The sequence below is a fragment of the Lonchura striata genome, chromosome 21 (genome assembly GCF_050655825.1).
Source record: "Lonchura striata isolate lonStrDom1 chromosome 21, ASM5065582v1, whole genome shotgun sequence".
Classification (NCBI taxonomy): domain Eukaryota; kingdom Metazoa; phylum Chordata; class Aves; order Passeriformes; family Estrildidae; genus Lonchura; species Lonchura striata.
Genome location: NC_140723.1, coordinates 5830535 through 5855810, shown reverse-complemented (window position 1 = coordinate 5855810; position 25276 = coordinate 5830535). Strand labels below are relative to the sequence as shown.

At 43.9% G+C, this 25276-nt stretch overlaps 1 protein-coding gene across 1 annotated transcript in view; it reads left to right on the top strand.

The window, feature by feature from the left end:
- KAZN (kazrin, periplakin interacting protein) overlaps positions 1–25276 on the top strand; it is a 213911-nt gene that overhangs the window by 41966 nt on the left and 146669 nt on the right. The window contains exon 2 of the mRNA XM_021542041.4: positions 14259–14416. Within this exon, the coding sequence (XP_021397716.1) occupies positions 14259–14416 (158 nt within the window). The remainder of the gene's footprint in view (positions 1–14258; positions 14417–25276) is intronic.

The following is a 25276-nucleotide window of genomic DNA, read 5'->3' as shown; positions in this document are numbered from 1 at the left end:
GCCTTTGCTTTTCACCACCTTTGATTTCCCCTTTTATCACACGGAACAAAACACATCTCTACTCCAGCTCTCACTAAGTGTCTGAAGGTTTTCCTCGATGGGGGCTTAGCAGGGAGGAATTTGGAGTTAATGGCCCTGTATTCGATGCTGTTGCTAAGAAACCCTGGCTTGGCTCGTGCTGTCCTTTTGCAGTTTGGATGGAACGCTTGTGCTGCAGCCTCTTGGCCTGTCCAGAGCAGGGTGTGCTCTGCTCTCAGCTTGCCTGGCTCAGCCCTCAGCAAAATGAGGTGGGAATCCAATTTCCCTTGTTTTCTACCCACTTTAACCCTTGTTTTCTGAAGTCAAGACCCCCCTCCTGCCCTTGGCAGGTGCCTGCAGTCCATTACGTCTTTGCAGTCTGGGACTGGCTGTGCTGCAGCGCATTCCTGGTCCTAAATGCCTCGTATCCAGGAGATATCATCACCTGGCTAGAGACACAGAGACAATTTAAAAGCAAAACCCATCTGTTTTGCACTGGCAATACGCAGTTTTCTCGTTGCCATGGCAAACCTGGAACGAAGAGCAGAGAGAGATGTTCAGGTGAGGGAACTGTGCCTCAGCAGGGAGTCAGGAAACAGGTTTGGGGTGGTTTTCTTTTGAGTGGAGTGCAGAAATCCATAGGGGTGAAACCAGATGCCTCTGTTGTAGGAATTTCCTTGAGCCACCACCCTCTCTTGGTGTGGCATTTGTATGGGAGAGCCAAGGAACCTGCACTGAATTCTCATAGGCTTAAAGAGACTTGGTTTGCAGGGGTGGTTTTTGTCCCAGTGTTTGCTCTGCATTTGACACCAGGCAAACAATGCAGTTCCCCTTCCTTATTTCTGATGCGGGGGTGGAAGGAAAATGCTGGACAGTGGAGCTGAAGATGGGGTTTCTAAAGAGCAGGGGTCGTCCTTATGCTCAGGTTTCCCTGTGCTTTTCCCTTCCCCAAGCTGGCAGAGAAGTCCCTCAGGTGTCTGGAGCCCAGCATTTCACCCACGTGCTGCTGATGCAGCCCCATGTCAGGTTGGCCTTCTGAAATCATTGTGAAAAATTGAGAAAAAGCAATTTAGGGGAAAAACACATCATTCTGATGTGCCAGCACTGATGAGGATAAAGTCCACCAAAGCCCTTGAAGCTCCACTGGAGAGAGCAGAGGTGGCCTCTATGAAGCTGGAGCTATTCAGGGCTTGCTTCTTATTTACACAGCACAATGTTTTGCACTGGTATTGAAGTTGAGCAGACTTGGTCCTGATCACTTTATAAAAAATAGAGTAAATAAATCTCTTGTACTGTGTGGTCTCCAGTCACCCTCAATATGACACCAGAATTAGTTGATGGAACTGTATTATCCCTTTCCTCTCTCCTGTCTTTTGGCCATAATTAGCAGGGACATTTTCTGTCAATCAAGTGCCAAAATCAAATGCTTTCTATTCATTCATCAAAATTCTGTGCCAAAGAGAATGGTTGTTCCCTTGGGCAGCTGCTGGAGAGGGTAACCAGGGCAGGGTTAGTAACAGGAGAATTAACTTTTACTGCTAATGTTGAGGTTTACACAGGTTCAGGAGCCTCAGAAAGATAAAAGGCTCCCAGAAATGGTGTCATTCTCATTGCCACCAAGGGAAGGAAGTTGGAGCTCCTCAGGATGGAGCAGTGAGGCTGGAGGATGTGTTCAGCCCCCAGGTTTGTCAGCTGGGAGGGCAGGGTGAGCATGGCAGCAGGTCAGTGTGCTTCCATGTGACTCTTTTTTGGGCATGTCCCACCCATCGTGGGCTGGACACCCAGGGCTGGATCACTGCCTTGACCTGTCCCTTCAGGAATATTTAAATTCCATCCTGAAAAACAAGTGAGACACTGAAATGCCTCAGTGACATCAGGAGCCCAGGAGCTGAGGGCAGGTTTCAAAACAGAACGAGTCTCTGAGTCACTTCAGGGGGTTTTGAATGTTTTAATCAAAACCTTTTCTATTTACCTAATAGTCCATGTCACAGAGAAGGGGGAGGATTTAAAATATCTCCTGTTCTGCTGCTGCTGTGGTTCCACCTGCCTCGCTCCTGCCAGGGCACTGCAGGGATCTCATCTCTCCCTGTGCCTGGCTGCAGTCTGAGCTCCTCACTCGGGTTTGGCACAGGGAACAAGTGCTGGAAAATCCCAGCCCTCCCAAGTGCTGCCTGCAAAATGCTGCACATTTCTTGTCTAACTGTTCCCACACTGGTGACACTTATTCCTCTTGTTTTTTATTAATTTCATTGCTTTGCCAAGCAGTCCTGCTGCAAAGGCTACAGATGAAAGTGAGGAAAGGAGGTTAATGCAATATATGTTATCCCTGTCTACAGGGATATTGGGGTTTTTCACTGCTTTTGAATTCCTGAAATGAATGCCACAAGCGAAGTTTACAAATGCAGAGTGAGTAATTTAGATATGAAATCATTCAGCCATGAAGTCAAGGTTCAAAGTGAAATCACAAAACCCAGGGAAGACATTGTTTTCTGCAGGTAGGGAAATTTAGAAACAAATTATTTGCCCCGGTCATCAGGAAGAAAAATCCACTTAGTGTCACATTTGTCTTTCCTACACATAAAAAAGTGAGGAGGTGCTGCCTCCCCACTGCACATCCCATTGGATACAACACAGCTCACAGCAAATTCACAGGAACATCTAGAAAACCTAATAGATGAGAAATAATTATTCCAACTGACACAAACATTTGAATAGTCTGTAATTACTATTGAATTTCCTACTTGTGTGGTTTTTTTTTTGCAGAAAATGGCATAATTTTGACAAATGATCATGCTCAGGTAGAATGAAAACAACAGGATTGAAAAGAAATGGAAAGTGCCCACTGAGTCCTGTCCAAATGCTATCCATAACACTGGAGTAGGATGAGCTTAAACTTCATTAGGACTTGCATGTTTTCTAAAGGAAACCTTCCCATTGACAGGCCCTTAAGAACTTGTGTGTTTTTCAGTGAAAAAAAAAAACAAGGCAGAAGAGTTTGACGTGTTTCCTGTGTGGGCACCTCCCCAATATCCATCCACACTGAATATTTCCAGGGATGAAGATTCCACCACTTCCCTAGACAGCCAATTCCAGTGCATGAGCACTCTTTATGTGAAGGAATTTTTCCTATTATTCCCTGGGGCACAACTTCTAAACCTGCTGCTTGCATGACTTGCTCTTACTTACAGGGAACATTAAGTCTGAAGCTGTGGATACAGAAAAAACTGATCACAGGATAATATTGTTTAGGAAAAAAATAATCTTTTGCTGCACTTTATAGATGTAGTTTACAGAAATAACAAGTTCTAACACTGGTCTGAAAAAGTCTGCTTTATTTTAGGAGGAGATTTTTCAGTTCAGGGCCCATAAAAATAAATGACACACTGAAGAGTGTGAATGTAAAGATTTTGCTCCAAAGATATAATCATGTCAGGGTTATTAAATGCTGAATATAGTCTCATTTTATCTTTATTTTCTAGATAGTTATTTTTATTCCACATGAATAGGGTTGGGCATATTGGCTGCAATGATACAAGTCAAAATCAAGCAGTAATGGACACTGGAACCACAAAATTGCACAAATTGCATCTAATCCAAAATATCCAGGGTATTGTACATCCATAGGTGACATCATCCCATGGTTTAGATGAATAAAAACAGGTGTGGATTTCTCAGTCTTCTGAAGGAATGGATGCTGATTCTGTGGATGAATGGGAATGGATGAGAAGGAAACGTGGGAATAAAACAATTATCAGTCAAAAGCTGCTTGGTGGCTCAGCCAGCAGGGCCAGTGCAGATGGAGCAGCTGGTGTGGTCCTCAGCATCACCTTTATCTGCAGCAGGAACTAAATCCCCCTGCCAGGCTCCCTGAGACAGCTGGGTTTGTGTGAGTGCTTGATAAAACTTGACCCTCTGATCCGCTGTACTCAGCTGAGGTTTATCAACCTGTGTTTCCACTGTTTGAATTTCAGCTTTTTCTAATGCTCTGCCAATAAAGGGGTTTTTCCTAAGATAGAATTGCTAAGCCCAGCGTTTTGTTAGTGTCACATCCAAGGTTTTAAGCAGCAGAGCTGCTCAAGGCAGCTCCCAAGGAAATTTAAATACTTGCTTTAACAGTATTCTCCATCCCTTCTTTTATCTGTGAACAAATACAGGCACATGCAGGGAGAGATTTGCAGGTTGCCAGTTTTCATGACTTTATTGAAGTCTCAGAATCATTGACTTTTTTCTGATGTGACAAATCTGGTGCTTTTTTGTTTGGTTTGGTTTTCCTTTTGTTTCTAACATTTCTGGTTAAAAGAACTGCCATCCTAAGGGTGAAACAAAGATCTCAGGAGCTGAAGCGAACAAACACAGGATGTTTGATTTTTACATCTTGTTTTTTAAGCTCCTTTCAGGATTTCTGGTGACCCTCTCTCATTATTGCAACCTGACCAGATTCCCAAGGCAATATCAATTGGTTTTTCAACACTCAAAACAACACATAAAACTTCAGTCTCTTCCATATGGGAAGAAACTGAAGAAACTTTGGTGGGAAAGAAACACAGCTCAGTTGTCTTCTAATGCTTTCAGTTCATTCAAACCCCAGAAAAGCCAGTGATTGCTAAATTACCTTTAGGAAGGGTTTTCTTTCACCTGTGACACGAGGGAGATGGAGCATCCCGTTTGCACCAGGAGCTGCTTGTTAAAGCAGAACAACTCCCAGTCTGTAGCTGAGGACAAGCCAGACAAATCCCTTCCTGGTGGTGGCATCTCTCCTTTGTGCTGTGTGATATTTCCACAGGCTGCAGGATGTGTGTTTGCAGATGGGCACTGATCTGTTGAGGGTTTAGCTGAGCCATCCAAGACCCTGGAGCTCATTTTGTGTGAAGTGTGAGCCAATCCTATGCCCCATCCAAGACTGTTTATGTGAGCACAGATGGGCATCTGTTGGGAAGGACACAAGCCCTAACAAACCTTTTTCAACCTGTTTAATTAGAGGACCTTATCCAGAAGGTTTTGATAATGTTACCTCAGTTAAGTTCTTCCATTACACTAAAGCAGTCAAATAAGTTAGGATGTTGTCTCAGTAAAGAAGTAAATGCCACCTTACTATAATAATTGATTTGATAACAGATGATCCACCTTAGCTGAACAGTTTATTTGATGGTTAGAGCTTTGCACCTTAGCTAAAGGAACTCTGTAAAGTAAGCTTGATTGTTCCAATAGTAATAAGTGTAGTTTTAGTAGCAATACCCTGTATACCTCAGAGTGTGCAGAAAATAGTAACTAAGTCAATATTTAATATCTTAAGTTGGTCATCAGAACGGGGGAGATGTTGGGAAGGATGAATAAATATAATTGCCTGGCAAAAGATTCACAATAGTACAGCCAGGATGAAAACAATCCCCCCTACTGGCTGGACAATACCCTTACCTACAAATAAGTCCAAAAGTCAAATGGACTGTTCTATCTCACTCCCCAAAAATGTACGGTTCATCGCACACCTGTAACCCTCCCCTGAAGCATCAGGTGTCTGTGACCCCATTGGCCCAAGTCTTGTTCCAGCCCACCTTGAAGCCCCCTGATGAGGGGTCTCCAAGGGGCCAGACGCCCTCTTGGAACTTCCCCTCTCTTGGATCTTCCCCCCTCTTGGAACTTCCACCCTCTCCTGGAGCATCCTCTTGTCTCTTCCCTCCCCATCCCCTCAAGCCTTGCCCCGTGCTGTGTCTGGCAGCTCCAAGCAAGACCTTTCTCCATCCCTAATAAACCTGATATCCCAAGAGCATCCTTCAGAGATCTCGTCTCCATCCATCCAAGCCATCCTGGAGCCCAGCGTTCCCTACAGGCATCACCCCCCAGAGCCGGCTCGCAGCAGCTGCACGTCTGCTCCTGCTGCTGGCACCCGGAATTTCTGTTGTTCTCCTCCTTCTCATCTAAATAAAGCAGCTATTGTTTCTGCAACACGACAGTTGCACCATCAGCCGTGGAGGTGACAAATAAATGACTACCCAACAGCAAGGAGCAAGCAGCAGCTGCGGGGCCGGGTGTCGCTGTGCCTGAAAGGTTCTTTTGGTTCTTGGCAGGTTTGAACGGAGTTTCTCTTGCAGGAGTTGGATTTGCTGGTCTGGCGCCACGCCTGCCACATTTCTCATAGTTTGACATTGTTCCTGGCCTGGCAGTTTGCAGCTCTCTGGGGGAATTCAGCATCTTGAATATTTCTGCAAACAACAACAGCCCAGCCATGAATTTTGCAGTCTGGTTTGCTGGTGGAGCCGTGGGACCTCTCAGCTCAAGGCACTGCCCAAAGCAGTGGGACCCCATCCCAGCTGCTTCAGCCTCTGCTCCAACTCCATTTTCCCATCATAATAATAAGCATAACATGGCAATTTATATTAATTTGGACTTTTTTTCCCTAGAGTGAGTGGTATTTTTTTCTTTATTATAATGTTTAGTAGTTTAACTAACACAGCTGGGGTGAATAAGTGAGTTTTTAGGGATGGGATCATTTCTTCACCTGGATGATGTTCTCATAGCTCTAGTGAGATTTTACCCAAAGAGGAAAATATTGTTTATTTTCTAAATGACCCTGGCAGTGTTTTAGTGAGAGGAAGCACTGAGCCTTTTCATTTTTAAAATGTTGGCCAAATTCTAGTGAACTTCATCTCACTACTATTAGCTGTGACTTAGAGCTGAAGAAACTGAGGCAAAGAAGAAAAAAGTCCTTTCCAGAGGGATGATTTTAAAAAGCTCAGAAAGACAAATACAACAGCTCTTCTTTCCCTACTCAGTTCAGATGTATCTTGGATACATTAACAGGAATTTTTTTTTTTTAGCAACAGGGGGGTTCTTCAAAGAGAATATGGACATCTGTCCTTGCAGACAGATCTGGAACTAATGTCCCTTTTCTGCTCAAATATGAGGCTTTTAAATGGAGAGGGAGTGTAAGAACAAATTACAAAATTTATTTCTGTGTTCCTAGATTCAAAACATACCAAAACAATGCAAAATCGACATTTTTATTGAAGTGGTTTAAAGTCCAATTTTGAAAGAAGTTTCTGCACCATAAAAGAGATGTCAATGAAAAATTTTGATTATTAAAAAGCTGCTACCACCCTGCAGAGCTCCACTTGATGTTATTTTCATTTCCAAAAAGGTCGGGTTTGTAAAGAGAAACTGATAAACTGAAAAAATGACGACCTTTATTGCAGAGCATGTTTTCCTCTGGAACTCTAGTGCCATTTACTGGTCTGATGGCTTTCTTTTGCATCTGGGAAGCTCTGAATGCAGCTCTTTGCCAGTTACACACCAGCCATTTAGAACCCAGAGAGACCAGCTCGTCAGTAATTACTGTAATGGGTTATTTGCAGTGTTTCTTGAAAGGTGATTGAGCCCTTAATGCAGACACCAGATATTTTTTTTTCTTCACTTAATGGTGTGGTAAATTATTCCTACGAGGGGGCTCATTGAATGCCTCCTTTGAAAGAAATTAAAGGCCACAAAGGAAGAAAAAAAAAACGTAGGTCTCTTCTTAGTGATAACAGGAGAAAATATTTCTGGAGTGGTTGAGATTGAGATCTGCTGGAGCTCACCCCTAGGTCAGGGGTGGTTCTGTGTGGTTGAAAAATCTCTCCTCCAACCCGTGCTTCCAAAAAAAAGCTCAGAAATCTTCTGTTGTTCAGTCTCATGGTTGTTTATTGCAAGTTATCTAAAATATTTTCTTCTCGGGCTGCTGTGGTTTGCTCAGCAGCTCAGGCAGAGGCACACACACACCCTGACATCCTCTCTGACTCCTTCTCTTCTTCTCTTCCCCCACTCAGGGCTGCTGCTGTCTTTTATATGTACATTACGTGTTACATGTTTACAGTTTTTCCCCAATGCCTATTACCTATATTAAATGGTGCTTTTCTATCTTTTATACGGTACATTACAAGTTACATGGTTACAGTTTTTCCCCAATGCCTATTACCTATATTAAATGGTGCTTTTCTACTCTAAACCAATCTGTGAGTGCCAACATCACCAAGAACATGGAGGTGAGGAAGAAGAAAGAGGGAGGACAGGACAGGCCCAGATCCCTCCATCTTAAAACCTCTGACGCCCATGTACAAAACCAAACCCCCCTGTACAATACTAAAAAATTCTTCCCTCTACTTTGTGACTACTTCTACTATAACATCTAAACTTTTGTGACTCCTTGTTCTTCCTGCAAGGTTGGTAAATCATTCCATGGCTCAAACCCAAAATCACAGCTGTTTCCAGCTGCCTGCCAGTGTCTCAAATGCTTCTGACCTGGGCCTGGAACCTCCAAGAATGTCTGAGGGGCATTTTGAGTTCCAACAGAGATCTTCCCAGTGTTTTTGTGAGGCTGAGGCTGTCAACAGCCTCTGGCACGAGCACATGGATGTGGCAGATGGCTCAGGGTGGATTCTCCAGTGCAGAACAGCCTGGGCAGAGGAAAATGGGCTCTGTTTGCTCAGAGCTGCTGCCTTGTGATCCTGATGCCCCTGGGTGCTGCAGCTTTGCAGATCAGCTTCTCATCTGGGTGGAAGTGAGAGGAGTTGAAGCAGTGCAGGAATGGCTCAAGTGAGGGGAGCAGGTTGGATATTAAGCAAAGTTTCTTCAGTGGAAAGCACTGGAATAGGCTCCCCATGGAAGTGCTGGAGTCAGAATCCGTAAAAGTGTTCAAAAACCAAGCAGAAATGGCATTTTGTGATGTGGGTCAAGGGGCACAGGGGTATCTGGGTGAAGGTTGGGTTTGATGATCTTGGGGGTCTTTTCCCACCTTGAGGATTCCATGCTTACATGATTCTATGACTCTGTGATTTCATGAGCTTGGCTTTTACAAAGGGAGGTTTCTTCTACTGCTAAGTGAATAAATTAATTGATCTGTCCAAATGCAATTAGCAAATGCTACAGCAGGAAAGGCTTCCTAATCAGAATCATTAATCTGGCAAAAATGAACTGTTGCGTGTCTTGCATGCCCTTTTTTTGGACACAGCAAAAAACAACCTCTTTAATATAATAACATTGGGCTTTATTTATAATTTAGCTCTATAAATATCTCATTTTTACACATTGTACTGGCTACATGCCATGACCCAAACTGCCTTGAATTTCATGGGCTGCAATGCTGGTTTTTTTTTGGTTCCAAAGAATTCTGAATTTTCACAGGAACATTCTTAATTTCTCCCCAAACCTGTGCAGGTAGAAGTTTTTGCAGGTGGGGATGAGGGAGTATTTGAGAACTGGCTGTATTTAGAGAAAGTAGAACACACTGCTGATCCTTGTGCAGTCTGTCTCTCCGTGCTTTCAATGCCCCAAACCTGTGGGTTGCCCTGGCATCAGGAGGGGAACTTTCCCTTCTCACCTCCTTCGAGAGAATGAGAACATCCATCATGATTCACGGGGCTGAAATCACAGAGAAAGTTATAATCTGACAATCAAAAAAAGTTCAAGAAATTTAGTCAATCACCTGAGTAAATCAGTTTTACCTACTCTTCAAAAAGGGGTTTCAACTGGGAAAAATATAAATCCAACAATTCAATTGGGGTTTTCCAGTCTGGAGAAAAGAAGGCTCTGGGGAGACCTTAGAACCCCTTCCAGTACCTAAAGGGGCTTCAGGGGAGCTGGAGAGGGACTTGAGAACAGGGATGGAGGGACAGGACACAGGGAATGGCTTCATCTGGGAATGCCAGTGGAATGGCAGGGAATGCCAGAGGGCAGGGAAGGATGGGATATTGGGAAGGAATTCTCTGTGAGGGTGGGCAGGCCCTGGCACAGGGTGCCCAGAGAAGCTGTGGCTGCCCCTGGATCTCTGGAAGTGTCCAAGGCCAGGCTGGAGCAACCTGTGGGAGATGTCCCTGCCCATGGCAGGAGGGGTAGAATGGGGTGATCTGTAAAACCTCTTCCAACCCAAATACTGTGGGAGATGCTGGAAGGCATTTGGACACTCTGGAGCTACCGAGCCCTGAGTCTGGCTCTGGACAGGAGAGAGCTTGGACAGGGAGCCCTGAAGCGCTCTGAGTATTTTCTTTTTCCTCACTGCAAAACCAACCCCATGGCTGTTGTTCCAGGAGTTTTTTGGTAACACTGAACACTATTGAGTTGCACAGTTTGCCCACACACATCCCAGCCTCTGCAGAGGCTCCCAGGGCCTCCTTAGGCAGCAAGGTTTGTGGGTCTCAGATTCAGTCAAAGACAGAAATGGGAGTTTCTAGCCAGGCAGAAGCCTGGGAAAGAGTTAGAAAAGAATATAAATAATTCTCTATCTCTTCTGTTATTCACATTGTTTATAGTGAAGTTCTGTCACTGTGCATCAAGCACTTTGCACCAATGGTGTGGTTGTTTTCACATCAGGACCAATGGAGCTGGTCCTCACGAAGATCTGTATAAAAGAGCAGTGTATTTTGAATAAATCAGTTTTACTCTCAGCAGCCTCCTGGTCAGAGTCTCTTCATTCCCATCCTGCCTTGACAGCGACAAAGGTTTCCCTGGCAGCCCGGAGCAGGGAACACTGCTCCCTTGGGATGGGTTTCCAAAGGATCCATCCATGCAACGTGGCTTTCTGCCTTCTCTCTCCATGGGAGCAGATTCCCAGTGGTGAGAGCTGGCTGCTCACACCAAAGGCAGACTCAAACATCTTCTCTATTTCATGTGGCAGAGTCAGCCCAGGAATCCTTATGCAGCCTCCCTTGACAAAATGATGATCGTGTCCATCCTCTTTCATTTACTCACTGCTGCTGCCGAGAATTAATTTTAGACTCTGCTGGCTTTTGTCAGTAGATCCAGGATATATAATCTATGCTTTATTTTATTTTGTGCTCATCTGGGCAGTAGCTGGAGTGTATAAAATGGGGTCTCCTGGAACAACTTTATTGCTTCAGCCTCTTCCTTGAATGAGTTTTTGGCGCAAGTATAATTTTTCCCTCATCTCCGACAGAAAGTAATTTCCTTTTTCCCCTGCACGTCCTTCAGGCTCTGGTGATTCTGCCCTGCTGAAAACCAACTTTGTCGACCCATTCTTGCTTCTGGGGTGGCAAATTGTCCTCACCTGAGCACCTCAGCACAGCACATCCTCTCTATAGCAGCAGGCAGAACTCCTGCCCCCTTAAATTATTTGATCTCTTTTTGGGGTGACGCCACAGAGCTAAAGGAGGATTGTTATGGTTCCTTCACCTCTTGAAATTGATCCTCACAAGGAGGAAATGATGAAATTAGAATGGGAAAAGCTGGGATGCTGACAGGACTTTGACAGCTGTAACTTTTATTTAGCCCGTTGTCTTGCTTGCAGTGTTACTGAACTGTTACCAACCTCGAGCCAAGGGGAATGACAGGGCAAGGGAAAGGCGCTGTCTTCATTTTTTTCTCTTTTTTTTTTTCATTTTAGGGAACCAAAAATTATCTTTTAATCTCCACTGGACATACCTGTGTATATATATATATATATATATTTTTTTTTTTTTTTTTTTCCTTTAAGAAGAATTTGATGTTTTCATGAAAAACTGTCTGGGTCAGTGGAAGTGTTGTTCAGCAGAAATGTCTGAGCCGTAACACTGTGAGAGGTGAAGTGTTTGCCTCATTGTCTTTGTCCTTTATATTTTTAGTGCAAAAGGCAGGAAGTTTGCCTTTATTTAAATGAGAAGTATCAAATTTCTTCTGCTTATAAGAAGGGCCCTTTGGAAGCTGTGTTGCAGACTGATACAGGACTTCCAGAAAAATAGTGTCAGGAATGGTTTGGTCTTTTCAGCTTTGTTTTTACTGTGTGTGTAGCCTGGAGTTTGGAAATACCTCTTTTACTTTCATGAGGAAGACTCAGAGGATTTTATTTTCCAATACAGTTTCCACTGTGTTCTTGGGAAAAGATTTGTTTTCTTAAGCAGATACAAATACAGCACTGTGGCAGATCCCTCTAAAAATTGGTTCAAGTCAATACTGATCTGCTTTCCCCACATTCTTACTGGAAAATATTCCTCTGGCATCTCTCTAAACCTAAAGAATTACAAATGAGAGAAGCATTTGCCCCCCTGAGCTTCATGTGCCACATACTGCTCCAGAAATGCTAAAATTCCCAAACTAAAAAAGAAATATTAGAGAATGGAGAGCTGTAGCTTCAGATGAAGAGGTTGGGATAATTTAGGATAATATAATTTAGTTTGGTTTGAATTACTTTAATATCAAAAAGCCTGGGAGAAGTTCTCCATGTACCAGTTTCTGGTCACAGTCTATGTAAATCTGGAAGGGAGCCATCAGCTCGAGGAGAACTCTGGTGTACATTTGTATTACTGAAAGCAGATGTGGACTCAGGGCTCCAGCCAAAATTTCAGAGTAGGAAAAAAATGATCTGTCCTCAATTCCTCATCGGTCAGAAGGGATGGGATGAATCAATAGTGGTGCATTAGTGCTGGGGAGATGGCTTTCAGGCCTGACGTGCCTGATAGAGATGCTAGCTCAGTCTAGGAGTGATGAGAAAATCAAACTGCTGCTGTCTGCATGCAGCCATGTGCCTGCTGCTCCCTGCATGGAAAACCTGCAGCTCCCTGGGCTCACAAGTGGTGCTTGGTGTGAGGACAAAAATGGTCACAAAACGATCTGGTACTGGGGGCTTGGAGAAGTTCAGCTGCCCGTGGTTTCATGGAGGAATCTGGGTGTGTCCTGACCTCCTTGTTCTTCTTGTCCTCCATGTCTTGCTGCTTCATGACAAATGTGTGGGGTGCACATGAGCCCAGCAGTAAAATTGTTTTACAGTCAAGATTGGCCCTGGCACAGGTGCCCAGAGGAGCTGTGGCTGCCCCTGGATCCCTGGAAGTGCCCAAGGCCAGGTTGGACAAGGCTTGGAACAACGTGGGGTAGTGGAAGGTGTCCCTGCCCATGGTGGGATGAGATGATCTTTAAGATCCCCTCCAATCCAAACCTTTCCATGATTCATTGTATGATTCCATAATTTCTGGTGTGGTTTAAAATGGACCCTCCATCACAGTGAGCCTCAAACCCCTCTTCTATTAGCAGGAGGTGCAGGAGCACCCTGAGTTCTGGGAATCCTCCCAGTCCCCTCACTAAAGCATTTCCAGTCACAGATTTTGTTTTATTATTTTAATGAAAAATAAACCCTCTCAGTATGGAGGATTCTGCTCTTTCCCTCCTGCATTTTGGAGACACAACTGTGATTTGTTATGGCCCTTTTGTTTGGGGAAGATTTGTTCCTCAACGAGTGGTTTCTGGCTAATCTTTACTACTTCCAATTTTGTGGGAAGATCTTTTAGACAGAACTAGGTCAGGTGTATTTCAATTGCCTTGTGTTCTTAAGATCAGTTTGTCAGAGTCCTAAATAACACATTGCTTTATTCAGAAACAGCCTGAGCAAGCCAGGACGTGCAGCACGTTCAGGGTGTGACAGTGATGTGTTACTCTGAGCTTATCAAAAGGCTCCACTGCCTGAGCCACCAGCACAAAGAAAATGCACTGAAGAATTATTTGGACCTCATTTATTTAATGAGCCAGCAGTAAAAATGAAACCTCCAAACTTGGTTGAGAAGCAAATGGCAGCACAGATTTTTCTGATCTGTAGAAGTCCAGAGCTTTTCATTAGGTGGAAATAAATGGGACCATTGGTTCATATATAAGTTGTAGCTTCATAAAGTGTGTGAAATTGCTGGGGGACTCCTGTGAGCTGTGGAGGTGGTGATTTCTGACTGGGAGCAGAATCTCACATATAATACCTGGGGTTGAGCCCACAAAGGAGAACTTAAAAGATTAACAGTGATTCAAATACCAATAATCACGAAGAAAGAAAATTAGCAATATTTTGGTTGTTGGTCTGACTCACTCCTACTCTAGCTAATAAAAAGCCAATTTTCCCAGCTTCTCTCCTTCATTTTGTCTGGAGTTCTGGTTCCCTGCACATGAGAGGGAACAGGTCTCTGGGATGGGATTCAATAGACTATTTTTTTTTTTTCTTGTTTTCACTTTAGCCATGACTTGTTACTTCAGATTAGAAATATAATCATAGAATCCTGGAATGATTTGGGTTGGAAGTGTCCCTCAAAACAACCTCATTCCCTGCCATGAGCAGGACCAGGCTGCTCAGGGCCTCCTCCCTGTGCCTGTCTCTCAGGAGAGTCCAGGGGAGGTAACGGGCATCAATTATTTCCAGCTACGCTTTTCCAGAGCAAATCACACTCATCTCAGGCTGAAAAAAATTCTGTTGGCTTCCTCCAGCATGGTTTCATTCCTGTTTCTTGCTTTCCCTCTCTTCTGCACAGCTGTGGAGTCGCTGCATTCCCTGAATGACCAGATCTCCCATTTCATCATCAGCAAGTCAAAAACCCTGGAGGAGGATGAAGATGCCTTTTTGCCCAGTGAGAAGGAATCTCTGAAAAGTGCCATGAGGCTGATGAGGCACCTCCTGATGGATGCACAGGTAGGAAATCAATACACAGACGTGTGTTAGGATGTGAGGAAAGCACATTACACAGATCTGGAGGAATATGTCATTTTTTTGTGCAGTTTTAGCAGTGGAGAACATTAATTGCTGATGCTTTAAAACTGATTTTGGCTTTTGAAAACTGCAGCTGTGGGAAGAACAGCTCAGTGCACAGAGTGTGCAGCTTGTGCTGGGACTTAGCTTCAGATTCAGGCTTGAAAATGGCTCTTAATTTAGGAGAAAATGCAGCAATGTACCCATTGATGGGAATCCAGCAATGTAGCCATTGATGGGAATCCAGCATCAGCACTAGCAAAAGAAAATCATCTGTCCACTAAGCATCTGTGCTCAATGCCAGTTTTAGAAGTGCCAGACAACTGAGCTGTTGGTTTAGCCAAGCTGTAAAATGCCAGTTAAAAGTCATGAAATGATGTGCAGATGTTTCTTTGTGCCTTTGCTGCTTCAACAAAAAAATCTCTTTCTCTGTAGCTTTGCTGTGTTGCAGTGTTTCCTTCAGCCTACAAAAACCACCCTTTGAAATATTAATTATATTTATCTTTTTACATTCTGTTTTGGTCATTATTTGCAAAACCTGGATGGAAAATGACAGTTTGGGTTGAAAGGGACCTTAAATCCCATCCCATTTCACCCCCTACCCTGGTCAGGGACACTTTCCACTAGACCAGGGTGCTCCAAGCCCCATCCAGCCCTGTCCAAGTTCCAGGTATTTGGAATACTTCTGGGGAGTCAGGCATGAGGGCAGGCAGATGCTTAAAGGCATTTGCATGTGGCAGATAAAAATAAATATGGGGCAAAAAGGTACCTATTGATAATCCCCTTGTGCAGGAATTCTATTTTTAGCACCCAAGAATTGCTTTCCTACTTATCAGCTGTCCTGAATGCATATTAATTGGTGCCTGTGATAGAGAGACTGATTAGGAAATGCTAGAACAATAGGGAAATGTCAAGTGCTCCTGTATCCTCATGATGTGCCTGGATCCCTTCCCAGAAAGGACAGGATGTTTTCTTGCCTGGGATTTTCAAGTTGGAAGAATGACAAGGTGGGAAGTGGTAGTGGTGAGTAGAAGGATGGAAGTAAACAGGTGATAACATCCAGTAAAAAAAAAACAAACAAAACAACAACACCAAAAAGCCACAAAAAACTTCAATACAATAAATCCTCTCAGGAATGAAAGAAACATGAGTCTGGTAGGAATATCAGCAGGAATATTCCCAGCAGTGTGTGAATATAAATATGTGCTAACTCTGACTGCAGAGTGCCCTGTGGCTCTAATCACACAGCAGGCAAAGATATCACCAATGCAATTATTTCCCTTCCCTTCCCTTCCCTTCCCTTCCCTTCCCTTCCCTTCCCTTCCCTTCCCTTCCCTTCCCTTCCCTTCCCTTCCCTTCCCTTCCCTTCCCTTCCCTTCCCTTCCCTTCCCTTCCCTTCCCTTCCCTTCCCTTCCCTTCCCTTCCCTTCCCTTCCCTTCCCTTCCCTTCCCTTCCCTTCCCTTCCCTTCCCTTCCCTTCCCTTCCCTTCCCTTCCCGTTATTTTATGGAAATTTTGATTGTGCAAGGCTCTGTACAAGGATAAGCTGAAATCCAGTGCTTGGCACTTTGGCTCCCCTCTCTTGCCATGGACCTGATTTTGACTGGTGGATAATTTGAGGAGAGAACATCCAACTTGATATTTTGGCTGGAAATCAGCTGGACTGCTCAGCCAGCTGGTCAGAGGGGAGAGTTAATGGGCATTTCTCACTTCTCTGCACTATTAATCTGCTTTGCAAAGGCAGGGATGATGTGGGGGTGATGCCTTGTGCCTGCTGCCCTTGTGGCTTGGAGAGAAATTGGACACATTTTTGGAGCTCTGCTTGGACACACACCAGGAGATGTTGCTGAAACAAAGGTTTCGGGTCCACCATGGGTCCAACTTTGATTTTGAGTCCTTTTTTTGGCTTAAGATGAGTCACTGAACCAACACACAGAGCTTTCCTCTAAGGAGAGCACTGTGAGGGCTTTTAGAGGAGGCTGTGCTGGGCCTATGTGCATCTGCCTGGGGAGGGACAGGTCCCTGCCCTCTCAGCAAGGTGTCCCTGGAGCACAAAGGACAAGGATGCTCACCAGAGTGAAGAAGAGGAACCACAGCACAGAGGCACCAGGGTCCTGCCTTGGGTTTCACAGCTGGGTTTTCTCATAGTTAAAATGTGCACTCTCTGCCCGCAAGCATCAGCCCAGTCCCTACATCTATTAGGCCATATTTATTTCTCCCTTGGCTGCTTGCAAGAGCCTCTTTTGTCCATCTGTTTTCTCAATTTCCTCCACTTTTCACTGATTTTAATGCCTCAGTTTTGTGGTTGTCATGTACAAGCAACTGTGACAGTAGTGACTGTGGCTTTATAGGGGAAATTAGAGGTCACTTCTTGGTAAACACAGCATGGAGAAACAGCTGCTGAGTGGGGGGAAAAAATTCTTCTCATGTCCTATATTCAAATGGGTTTTCTCCATGGAAAATGGGGCATATTTTGCACTCCTCCAGGCCAGAGAAATGGCACGGGTGGCAGACAAGGTGGCACTGGTGGGAGGATGGTGCTGGCAGCTGTGGTGTGGGCTGGCTGAGGGGCCGCTGATCCATCAGCCCCATCAGCATTGTTAAACTGCACGCAGGGAGAGGTAAAAAGCTGTGTGGAGTCTCTCAGCAATAGACTGCCAGCTCAAATTCAGCCCAGGGAAGACAGTGATTTAATGGAAGTCATTACAGCCTGCAGGATCTCTTGACCCCGGTGCTCCCCATCCCTTCCATGCCTGGGATAGTGTGGGAGTCCAGGGCATCCCTCTGGCTGCCCTGGCAGGTCTGGGACCCTGGCAGGGGTCAGGAACCCCCCTGGACAGAGCCCCCAGAGACACTGGCTGTGATCTCTGTCCATGGAAAAGAGTTTTCAATCTTACAGGATGAATTACAAGCTCTGAGTGTTTGATATAAGTAATAATTAAGTGTGGCATGGGTGCAAATGTAATATTTTAGGATTCTAGATGAGGGGTCCAAAGGGGACAAGATGGAGGAAATTGGGTGTGCCTTGTCCTTTTTCTCCTTCTTCATGCCCTCCATGTTTCACTGTGCTGTTGGCATTTTTCTGTTGGTTCAGGCTGGGGACACACTGTCCAACGTAGGTGACAGATATTGGCACGTTCTTGTAAATCCAGCCCAGGGAGTTTCTGGTATTTAATGTTTGTAACATCCCACTGAGGGCAGAGCCCCACACGCTGCCCTGCAGGACAGAGCTGGGCAGGGCAGCAGAACATGTGAGAGATAAACAGAATAAACAACCTGGAAACCACCACGGATGAATTATGACTTCTTTGGCAATGGGGCAGAAAGAAAGAAACTTTCAACACTCTCGGAATCATCAATATCTCAGATTCCAACAGGAGAGGATTTCCTCCTCACTAAACCCCTGGGCACAGCTCTGGCTGCTGGGCTGGCAGCTCTGGGACTGCAGCATCACCCTCCCTGTGGGTAAGGGTTGGGGCTCTTTGCCCAGATGGCTCCTGGTGTGCACCCCAGCACATTCCTGACATCACCTGAGCCATGCCCACCTCCAAGAATGGCTCCAAAAATGGGAATTGTGCTGCCTGAAGGAAAAGCTGTGCTGAGATAACAGTGGTGCATAAAAGCAGGTGGAGAGGAAAGGTGCATTTATCCCCCTGACACCTCCCATCCTCGCCTGGTGTTGGAGTGAATAAACAATTCCTCTGCTGCAGCCAGCCCCGTGCCCAGCAGGGACACAGCAGCCTGTGATAGATTGTTGCTGTTGTCAATCATTTCTGACACTCCTATTATGCTCAGAAAGGATGTTTGCTCTGTGCCTGTTGTTTTGTAATCCTCAGAGGTGGAATTTTATAGCCTAGCAGTGTTTCTTCCTCAGACATTTCCCTAAGCAGGATTTATTGCTTCTGAGACACGTGACATGAATCCATGATACCTTCAAACTTTAAATCACCCCACCCCCCCATGCTTTGCCTAAATTACTTTTTGATTTGTTTTACATGAGTTTCTGTTTCTAATTGCAATTGTGAGAGACTGGACTGGCGTGGAGCAGGTGTACAACATCCAAGGGCTGAGCCATGTGCATCAGCTCTAATCCAGCTGTTTCCAGAGGATTTTGTCTCATGAACAGAAAAGGTGAAGCAGCAGCACCAGCCCTAGATGTAGGGTAATGTCTCCTATGGAGCACATGGCATTTTGCTGGATGCCTGCCCTCAAAAGCCAAGCTTTCAGGAAGTTCAGTCCATTTAGTGCCTTCCATGAAGTTTTTTGGGTTTTTTTTTGACTTCAAGTAGATTTGAAGTTCTCTGGGAGAAACACCATCTCTTTAGTGCCTTTCCCAGCAGTGTTGTGCTTATCCTCAGGTGTTGTTCTGGAGGGAATGAAAAGACATCAAAGCCATCTTTGGGTTTGCATTGGACTTTTTGAATGAGATCATACCACAAATGATGACTGAAGAACAAGATCAGCTTTGTGGGGCATCTGGTTTAGACTCACTTGGATTTCAGTTGCTGCCTAGCCATGAGAGTGTGAGGGCATTGAGATATTCAGCTGCTTCTCTGCTGGGGAGTTCATTTATTTCTTAGGTAAAGACAGAAAATTAACTTTGTGGTACTTCTAACCTAAATTGCTAACAAAATAGTGTTCTCATTGCCCAAAAATCATAGAGGAAAGAACACTTTCATTTACATTTAGAAGTATATTTTCTTTAAAATCTGGCGTTGTAGCATTTTGTGTGTGTGTGTGTGTGGTTTTTCGGTTGGTTCTTTTTTTCCTTTACTCTGAATCAAACAGTTCCAGTCCTCACTGACTCATGGGACAAACCTTTAGCACGTGTCAGCCAGGACAGGTCTGCAGATGGAGTTAATGCCAGTTTGGACAGAGAATATTGCCTTGTTTTCCTTTGGAAAATATCTGAGTATTTGAGTTGTCATCACCTTAAGCCTTTTAAGCCTGACACTGATACCCTGTAAATAAATCATTTAAGGTGAGAGTCTTTCAATTTATGGAAAAAAAAGGAAAACCAGCTTGGCATGACTTACATTTAGCCATTCAACATCCCACCAGCTGCTGCGCTTTGTGGGGTTTTTTTTGGGTTGCTTTGTTTTGGTTTTTTTTTTTATTCTCTGTATTACCATCAATTTCTAACCAGACAAGAAAGTAATTTCTCAGCCTTTTTACATCACAATCTTTTCTCCAGTGGTCCCTTCTTGATCAGGCTGTTGTGGAGACAGCCACGATAATTGCTGCAGAACTGTGGCAGAGCTATTTCCCCAGCTGACCTTTAAAAATAGTTCTCATTTTCTACAGAGGGCTGTTGTATAAATCCAACCATGTTGTTGCAATATTTTGTTTGTTACTTAAATGCTTCTCACCATCTGTTTTTCAGACTTTTAGCAGAGCTTCAGGAGCAATGCCCCATGACCTTTATTTTCACACAAGTGGGTCCTATCAGTATCAACAGGAAGAGCAGGGGAAGGAGGATTTCCTCTGTGTTCCAATAAACTGAAATTATCGGAGTTCTGAAAGTGTCCTTGCCACACCAATGTGTTTTGAGTTCTGCACAAAGGGAAATGATGCAAATTCTGTTATGAAATAATATAAAAATGCAGCTGTAAATAGGTGTTCATTTATCTCAGACTGCACAACCCATGAGCTGGTTTGGCTTGGAGAACAGCTTCAGTTCAAGTCAGGGTGTATCTAGAGGAAAGCCCAAAACAAACTTTCTGCTCTGTATGCTGTATTTTTTTTTACATTAATCTTGCTGGCCCATTTCCATAAGAAGGAATCTTCTTGGCTGCCTCAAGCCAGTAGCACACCTTCTAATGATCCCTCTAGGGCTAAAAGGGAGCACAAAACACTGACTTGTGTTGAAGGAAGAGAAGATAAAAGGCAGAACCTCTGAAGCTTCATCAAGGACCTCGTTGTGTCTTAATGACATTATTAACATGTGTTACACAGCCTGGCTTGTGGTGCTTGTCCCTAAACAGGTACCTGACAACCTGCTGCCTCTTTCATGGCCTGAGACAGTCTGAATGGGCTGTCTCTACTAATTCAGTTTATTTGGAGAGTGATGTGCTCTATGATGAAGAATCAGAGCACCTCTAACTCAGGAGAGCTGTAAGGTGCTGCTCTTTCCACCAGCCCAGCTCTGCACATCATTAGTGACCCACAAGTGGTGGGTCCCATGCCTGATTCAAAACCCATGAGCTTTCTGAGCCAAGACACAGGATAAGGAAGTTTGCAAAATGACTGTAAAAATGAGAGTTGCAGCTTTGGAGAAAGATCAGTTCTTTATTTTCTTGAGAGAGATTCAGGATGAATTTATGAAGCTCTGGGACAGTCTGTGCTTTTCCCACCCCTCAGGGGTTCAAACCTGAGCTGGAACCATGCAAAGCATGGATTCTGCTGCCTACCATTGCTGCAAATAAATATTTATATCACTAAATAATGGTGCTGAATCCCCAAATTACATTTGCTGTAAGGCCAGAGCTGGTGGTAATTCACTGACTGCAAGGTGGCTCAGCACGGTGACATTGGGTCGGTTCTGATTTCATTCTCATTCTTTCTTATTTGGCTCTCCTTTGGAACTGGAAAAAAGCTTGTTATTCAGGATTAGGTTTGATATTGCTGTTGAAAGCTCAAAAATGCTTTCAATATTTGCGGCCCTGCAAGAGTAGAAGACAAAAAAACCAAAAAAACCAAAATAAATCACATATACAAAGAGGAGAGCATAGCACCACCTTTAAAGGGTGCAAAAAGCAAGACTCTCAGCAGTTTTGTTGTTTGTTTAGTTGCTTATAAATTAGTGTTTGCTTTTATGCTTTCAGGAGATGTGGAGGTCAGTAGGAGAGGAGGGCCATGCCAGTGGAGAGGTCAGGCTGGGGTTGTACAGCAGCAACTCAGCATTCAGAGAGAGAGAAATAAAGATATACCTGTATATATGTGTGTGTGCATCTATAGGAAAGGGTACAGCACCTGAGAAATCCTGATGGACACCTTTCCTTGATTCAAAGGTGAAACAGAACTGATTAAAAGAGAAAATGCATAAAGAAGCCAGGATTTCTTCAGGCAGATCTCTGCAGATCCTGGATATTGCCAATTGAATTAATATCCAGAGAATTCCAAAATTCCAGTTTCTGTGATGCCTTCACAGAAGGCTCTCACACCCCTTAGCAGGTGGCCCAGGACAGAGTGTTTCATTTGCAGTGTCCTGTTGAACACTGAAGAAGAGGTGACAATTTTTTCTCACTTAGAACCCGATGTGTATTCATGAGCACTCTGTGTGCAAAGATTTAATTGAAGTTCATGAGAGAGAAACTATGAGTATCTTCATAAATGTAGAAGAAGCAATTAAGGAAGACCAGAACGGATTTGCTATCACAGCAGTTTATCAGCAATGCAGATTTTTCAGTTAATAACAGGAAAAAAACCCAATTGTGCAGCCAGCAAATGAGACAGAAAATCCCAGTTAGCCTCACTCAGGGCTTGGAAAGCACAAGATGTGAAGACTCAGGAAAACGTGTTCTCTTCCCTCAATGTGTTTTCTCCTGCCTGGAGAGTCTCCTGCTTCATTTCTAGTCAACAAATCAGCTAAAGCCCCTCAGCTCAGCCCAAAGTGAGCTGCAGCTCCACCGTGGTGCTGGACCAAGCCACTGGGAAGCCCAAGGGCTCCATCCCACAGCAAATCCTCCTCCTGACTCAGCTGCAAACTTCCCCTCCAACTCAGGTGTCACCAGGCTGAGCCCAGCAGGAGGTGGGAGCCAGCCAAGTACATTTGTATTTTTTTGTCTCAGAAAAACCAATAAATATTTAATGGCTCTGGGAGACACAGCGAGTGTTTGGGTTCTCTCCCCATATATCAACAGTTGCTTTAAGCACTTGCTTGATAAAAATTAAGCTGTTTCTCCAGATTCCTGCCTCAGATGCTGGGTAGGGAGCTAATTGTGTAAGCAAAAGCTGTCTTGTTTCGGAAAACAAATTCAAATGGAAGAGCTGGTTTCTGAGAGTGAATGCTGGGCTGCTATTCCTGCAGAAATATTCCAAACAGCCTTGTGAGTTAACCCTGGCAACAGATCTTGTCCAGATGTAGTGATCCTTGATGCTTTAACTCCTTCTAGGCTGTAGGTTCAGCTCCTTGCTAGGGCAGCATCCGTTCTAAATGCATTCCATTCGATTTAATTTGCACGGAGTTTTAGCAAACCATAGATTTTTCTCTGGGCTCCAATTTTTCCCAGCAAGGAGATGAATTCATGGGTTGCAAGACCCTGACACCAGTTCAGATCTGCTCTTCCTTCAGGGAAAAGGTGTCTTTTATCCATTGCACAAATGTAAGGATGTAATTTAATTCCCATCTTCCTCATTTATCTGTGAGCTGGGAATAATATTTGTCTACTTCACAGAGATTGTGTGAGGCTCTTCATTCATTAATGTGTAAAAGCTTTGAGATCCTTAGGATGAAAATTGCTTTAAAAGATGCTGTTAATAATAAATATCAAGTAATGCACCTTGGTACCTCTCAGCAATAATTGGTGCTATCATTCCTGCCCAACTCTTCCATGAATTAAAAGGCTTTGAATGGGACTGGAACTACGAATGGGATTGGGACCAATTAGCAAGTAATCATATGTCAGTTTTTATATCCTTAGCATTCCTGTCATGGGACTCTTGGGAAAATCGCCATGGATTTTAATGGTGCAATGTCAGAATTCAGCCCCAGACATGTTTGTGGGATAACTGCTGGATAACCTGCATTCCTCTGGTAACTTGGTTGCTTAGTGATTAAGCTAAAAGGAAAAGTATGCTGGTTTAATATTAACATAAATGGAATTAGCTTTCTCTGAGTTAAATGTTACAGGAAAATTCTCATCATAAGGAAACCATTATTATTTCCTTTTGATATATAGATTTAATTATTTTGTTCGTAGTTTTTGACCTGCTCTCTGTATTTAACCTCCACTCCAGCATGTGGAGACTGGCTTTTATGGAAAATCCAATAATTTGCTGCTCAGTCACCCAATTTATACTTTTATTAGATTTCAAGCACACAGCGCTCACCCTCCTAAACATAGAGGCACTAAATATACATCCCAAGTAAATAAAGAGCTCACATAAAGAAATTGCCTTATCTTTTAAATATATCAACATTATCTCTGTGGAAGGGGAAAGCACTGAACGTTGGAATGATGAAGGCAGGACAAAGGACCATGTGAATCAACACCATGAGAAAGCTGGCGGCCAGTGAGGTGTGGATTTACAGCAAAAATGTTCCCCAATTAGGAGCAGCCTCCTCTTCCCGGCTGGAAGAGAATCGTGCGCTGTGAACGTTGCCGGTGCCACATGGGGGAGATGTTGAAGAAGAGCTGGATCGCTCCACTCCGGCACAACTTCCCGGGGAAGAGCAGCCTGAGGGGTTTAGGAGCCCGATTCCTTTCAGTTTCCCTCCCGTATGACAAGTATATAAATATCCTGTATATAAAAGGGATCTGTGCAGACCACTTGAAAAAATTATCCCTCTTGGCTTCAGGGAGCATCCAACATCCTCCAGCTGCCAAAGGTGCTTTTATGAGCAAGGCCATGAAGGGATCAAGGAAGATAAAATAAGAAGTGATGCAGTCCCTTGTGTCAGCACCACTGCAGCTCCTGCCCTCTTGCCAGCTGGGTTTGGGAAGGGGTTTGGAGGATCTGAGAGAGCCTGGCTGGCATGGGGAGCACTTAGCAGGATTTCTTGCTGCTGTTCCCTAATACTCAAAAAATAAGGATAAGCTCATACAAGTAGCGTGTGATTTACTCAGGCCCACTGGCCATCTTCCTTGTTTCTTCTTAGAATAATACTTTTCACACTGCAAATCAGTGGTTAATGTTTACTTATGCATGAGAAATCTCCACAGAAATGGCTATAGGGAGAGTATCTGAACTGTGTGAAAGCCAAAAAGAAAGATTGATTTTTTGAATTACTTTTCCAATATTTTTTTAATGGTTTAAAAGATATTTATTCTAGGACCCAAATATATTTTATAATATTCTAGCAGCCAGGTTAGCAGATAGAACCGGTACTTTTGTAACAGGAGTGAGATGTGTAGCCAGGTTAGGTAGACTGGGGGAAGTCAAGACACCTTCATTTTTCAACTTAAAAAAAAAAAAAAAAAAAAAAAGAAAAAGAAAAAGAAAAAGAAATAAAAAACTACAAGTGCACACCACACACCCCAAAAGCTGAAGCGCTGCCCCCTTTGAACACAGGCTCCAGCTGACTCCAGGGGAACTCTGGCTCCTCTTTCAAGCACAGCCTTCCCTTTCTGCCCACAGACAGCCAGAGGCTGCAAGAATACAGCAACTTTTTCCTCTCTGTCCTTCTGCATAGAGGAATTCAGAATCACTGCATGATGTGTGCCCCAATTAATATTCCTTGATTGTTTCCCTTTCCCTTCCAAATGATGTCAGTCTCCATCATTTTTGGAATAATGGTAGTGAGAGGAATGTCTGTTTTTCAGAAATATTTTATCTCTCGTTTTTGTGCTCGCAACAATCTCTACTCATCTCAGGATTTTTATTTTTCTTTTTATCCTCTTGCTTTTGACTTACATTATAAAAGACCTGCAGTAAAATAATGAAAACTGTCTTAATCTATCACTACTCAGTTTGTACATTATTAATAATGAAGGCAGTGTAATTAGGCTGTAGAATGCACAGTGAACACAACGCTAAAATGTCCTTAACTAACATCTGTGGCTACTGCTTGGCTTATATTGGCACAAGTCACCAAGATTTTACATGAAAACAGTTATTTGTGTCTGGCATTGCTTTTACAGAGT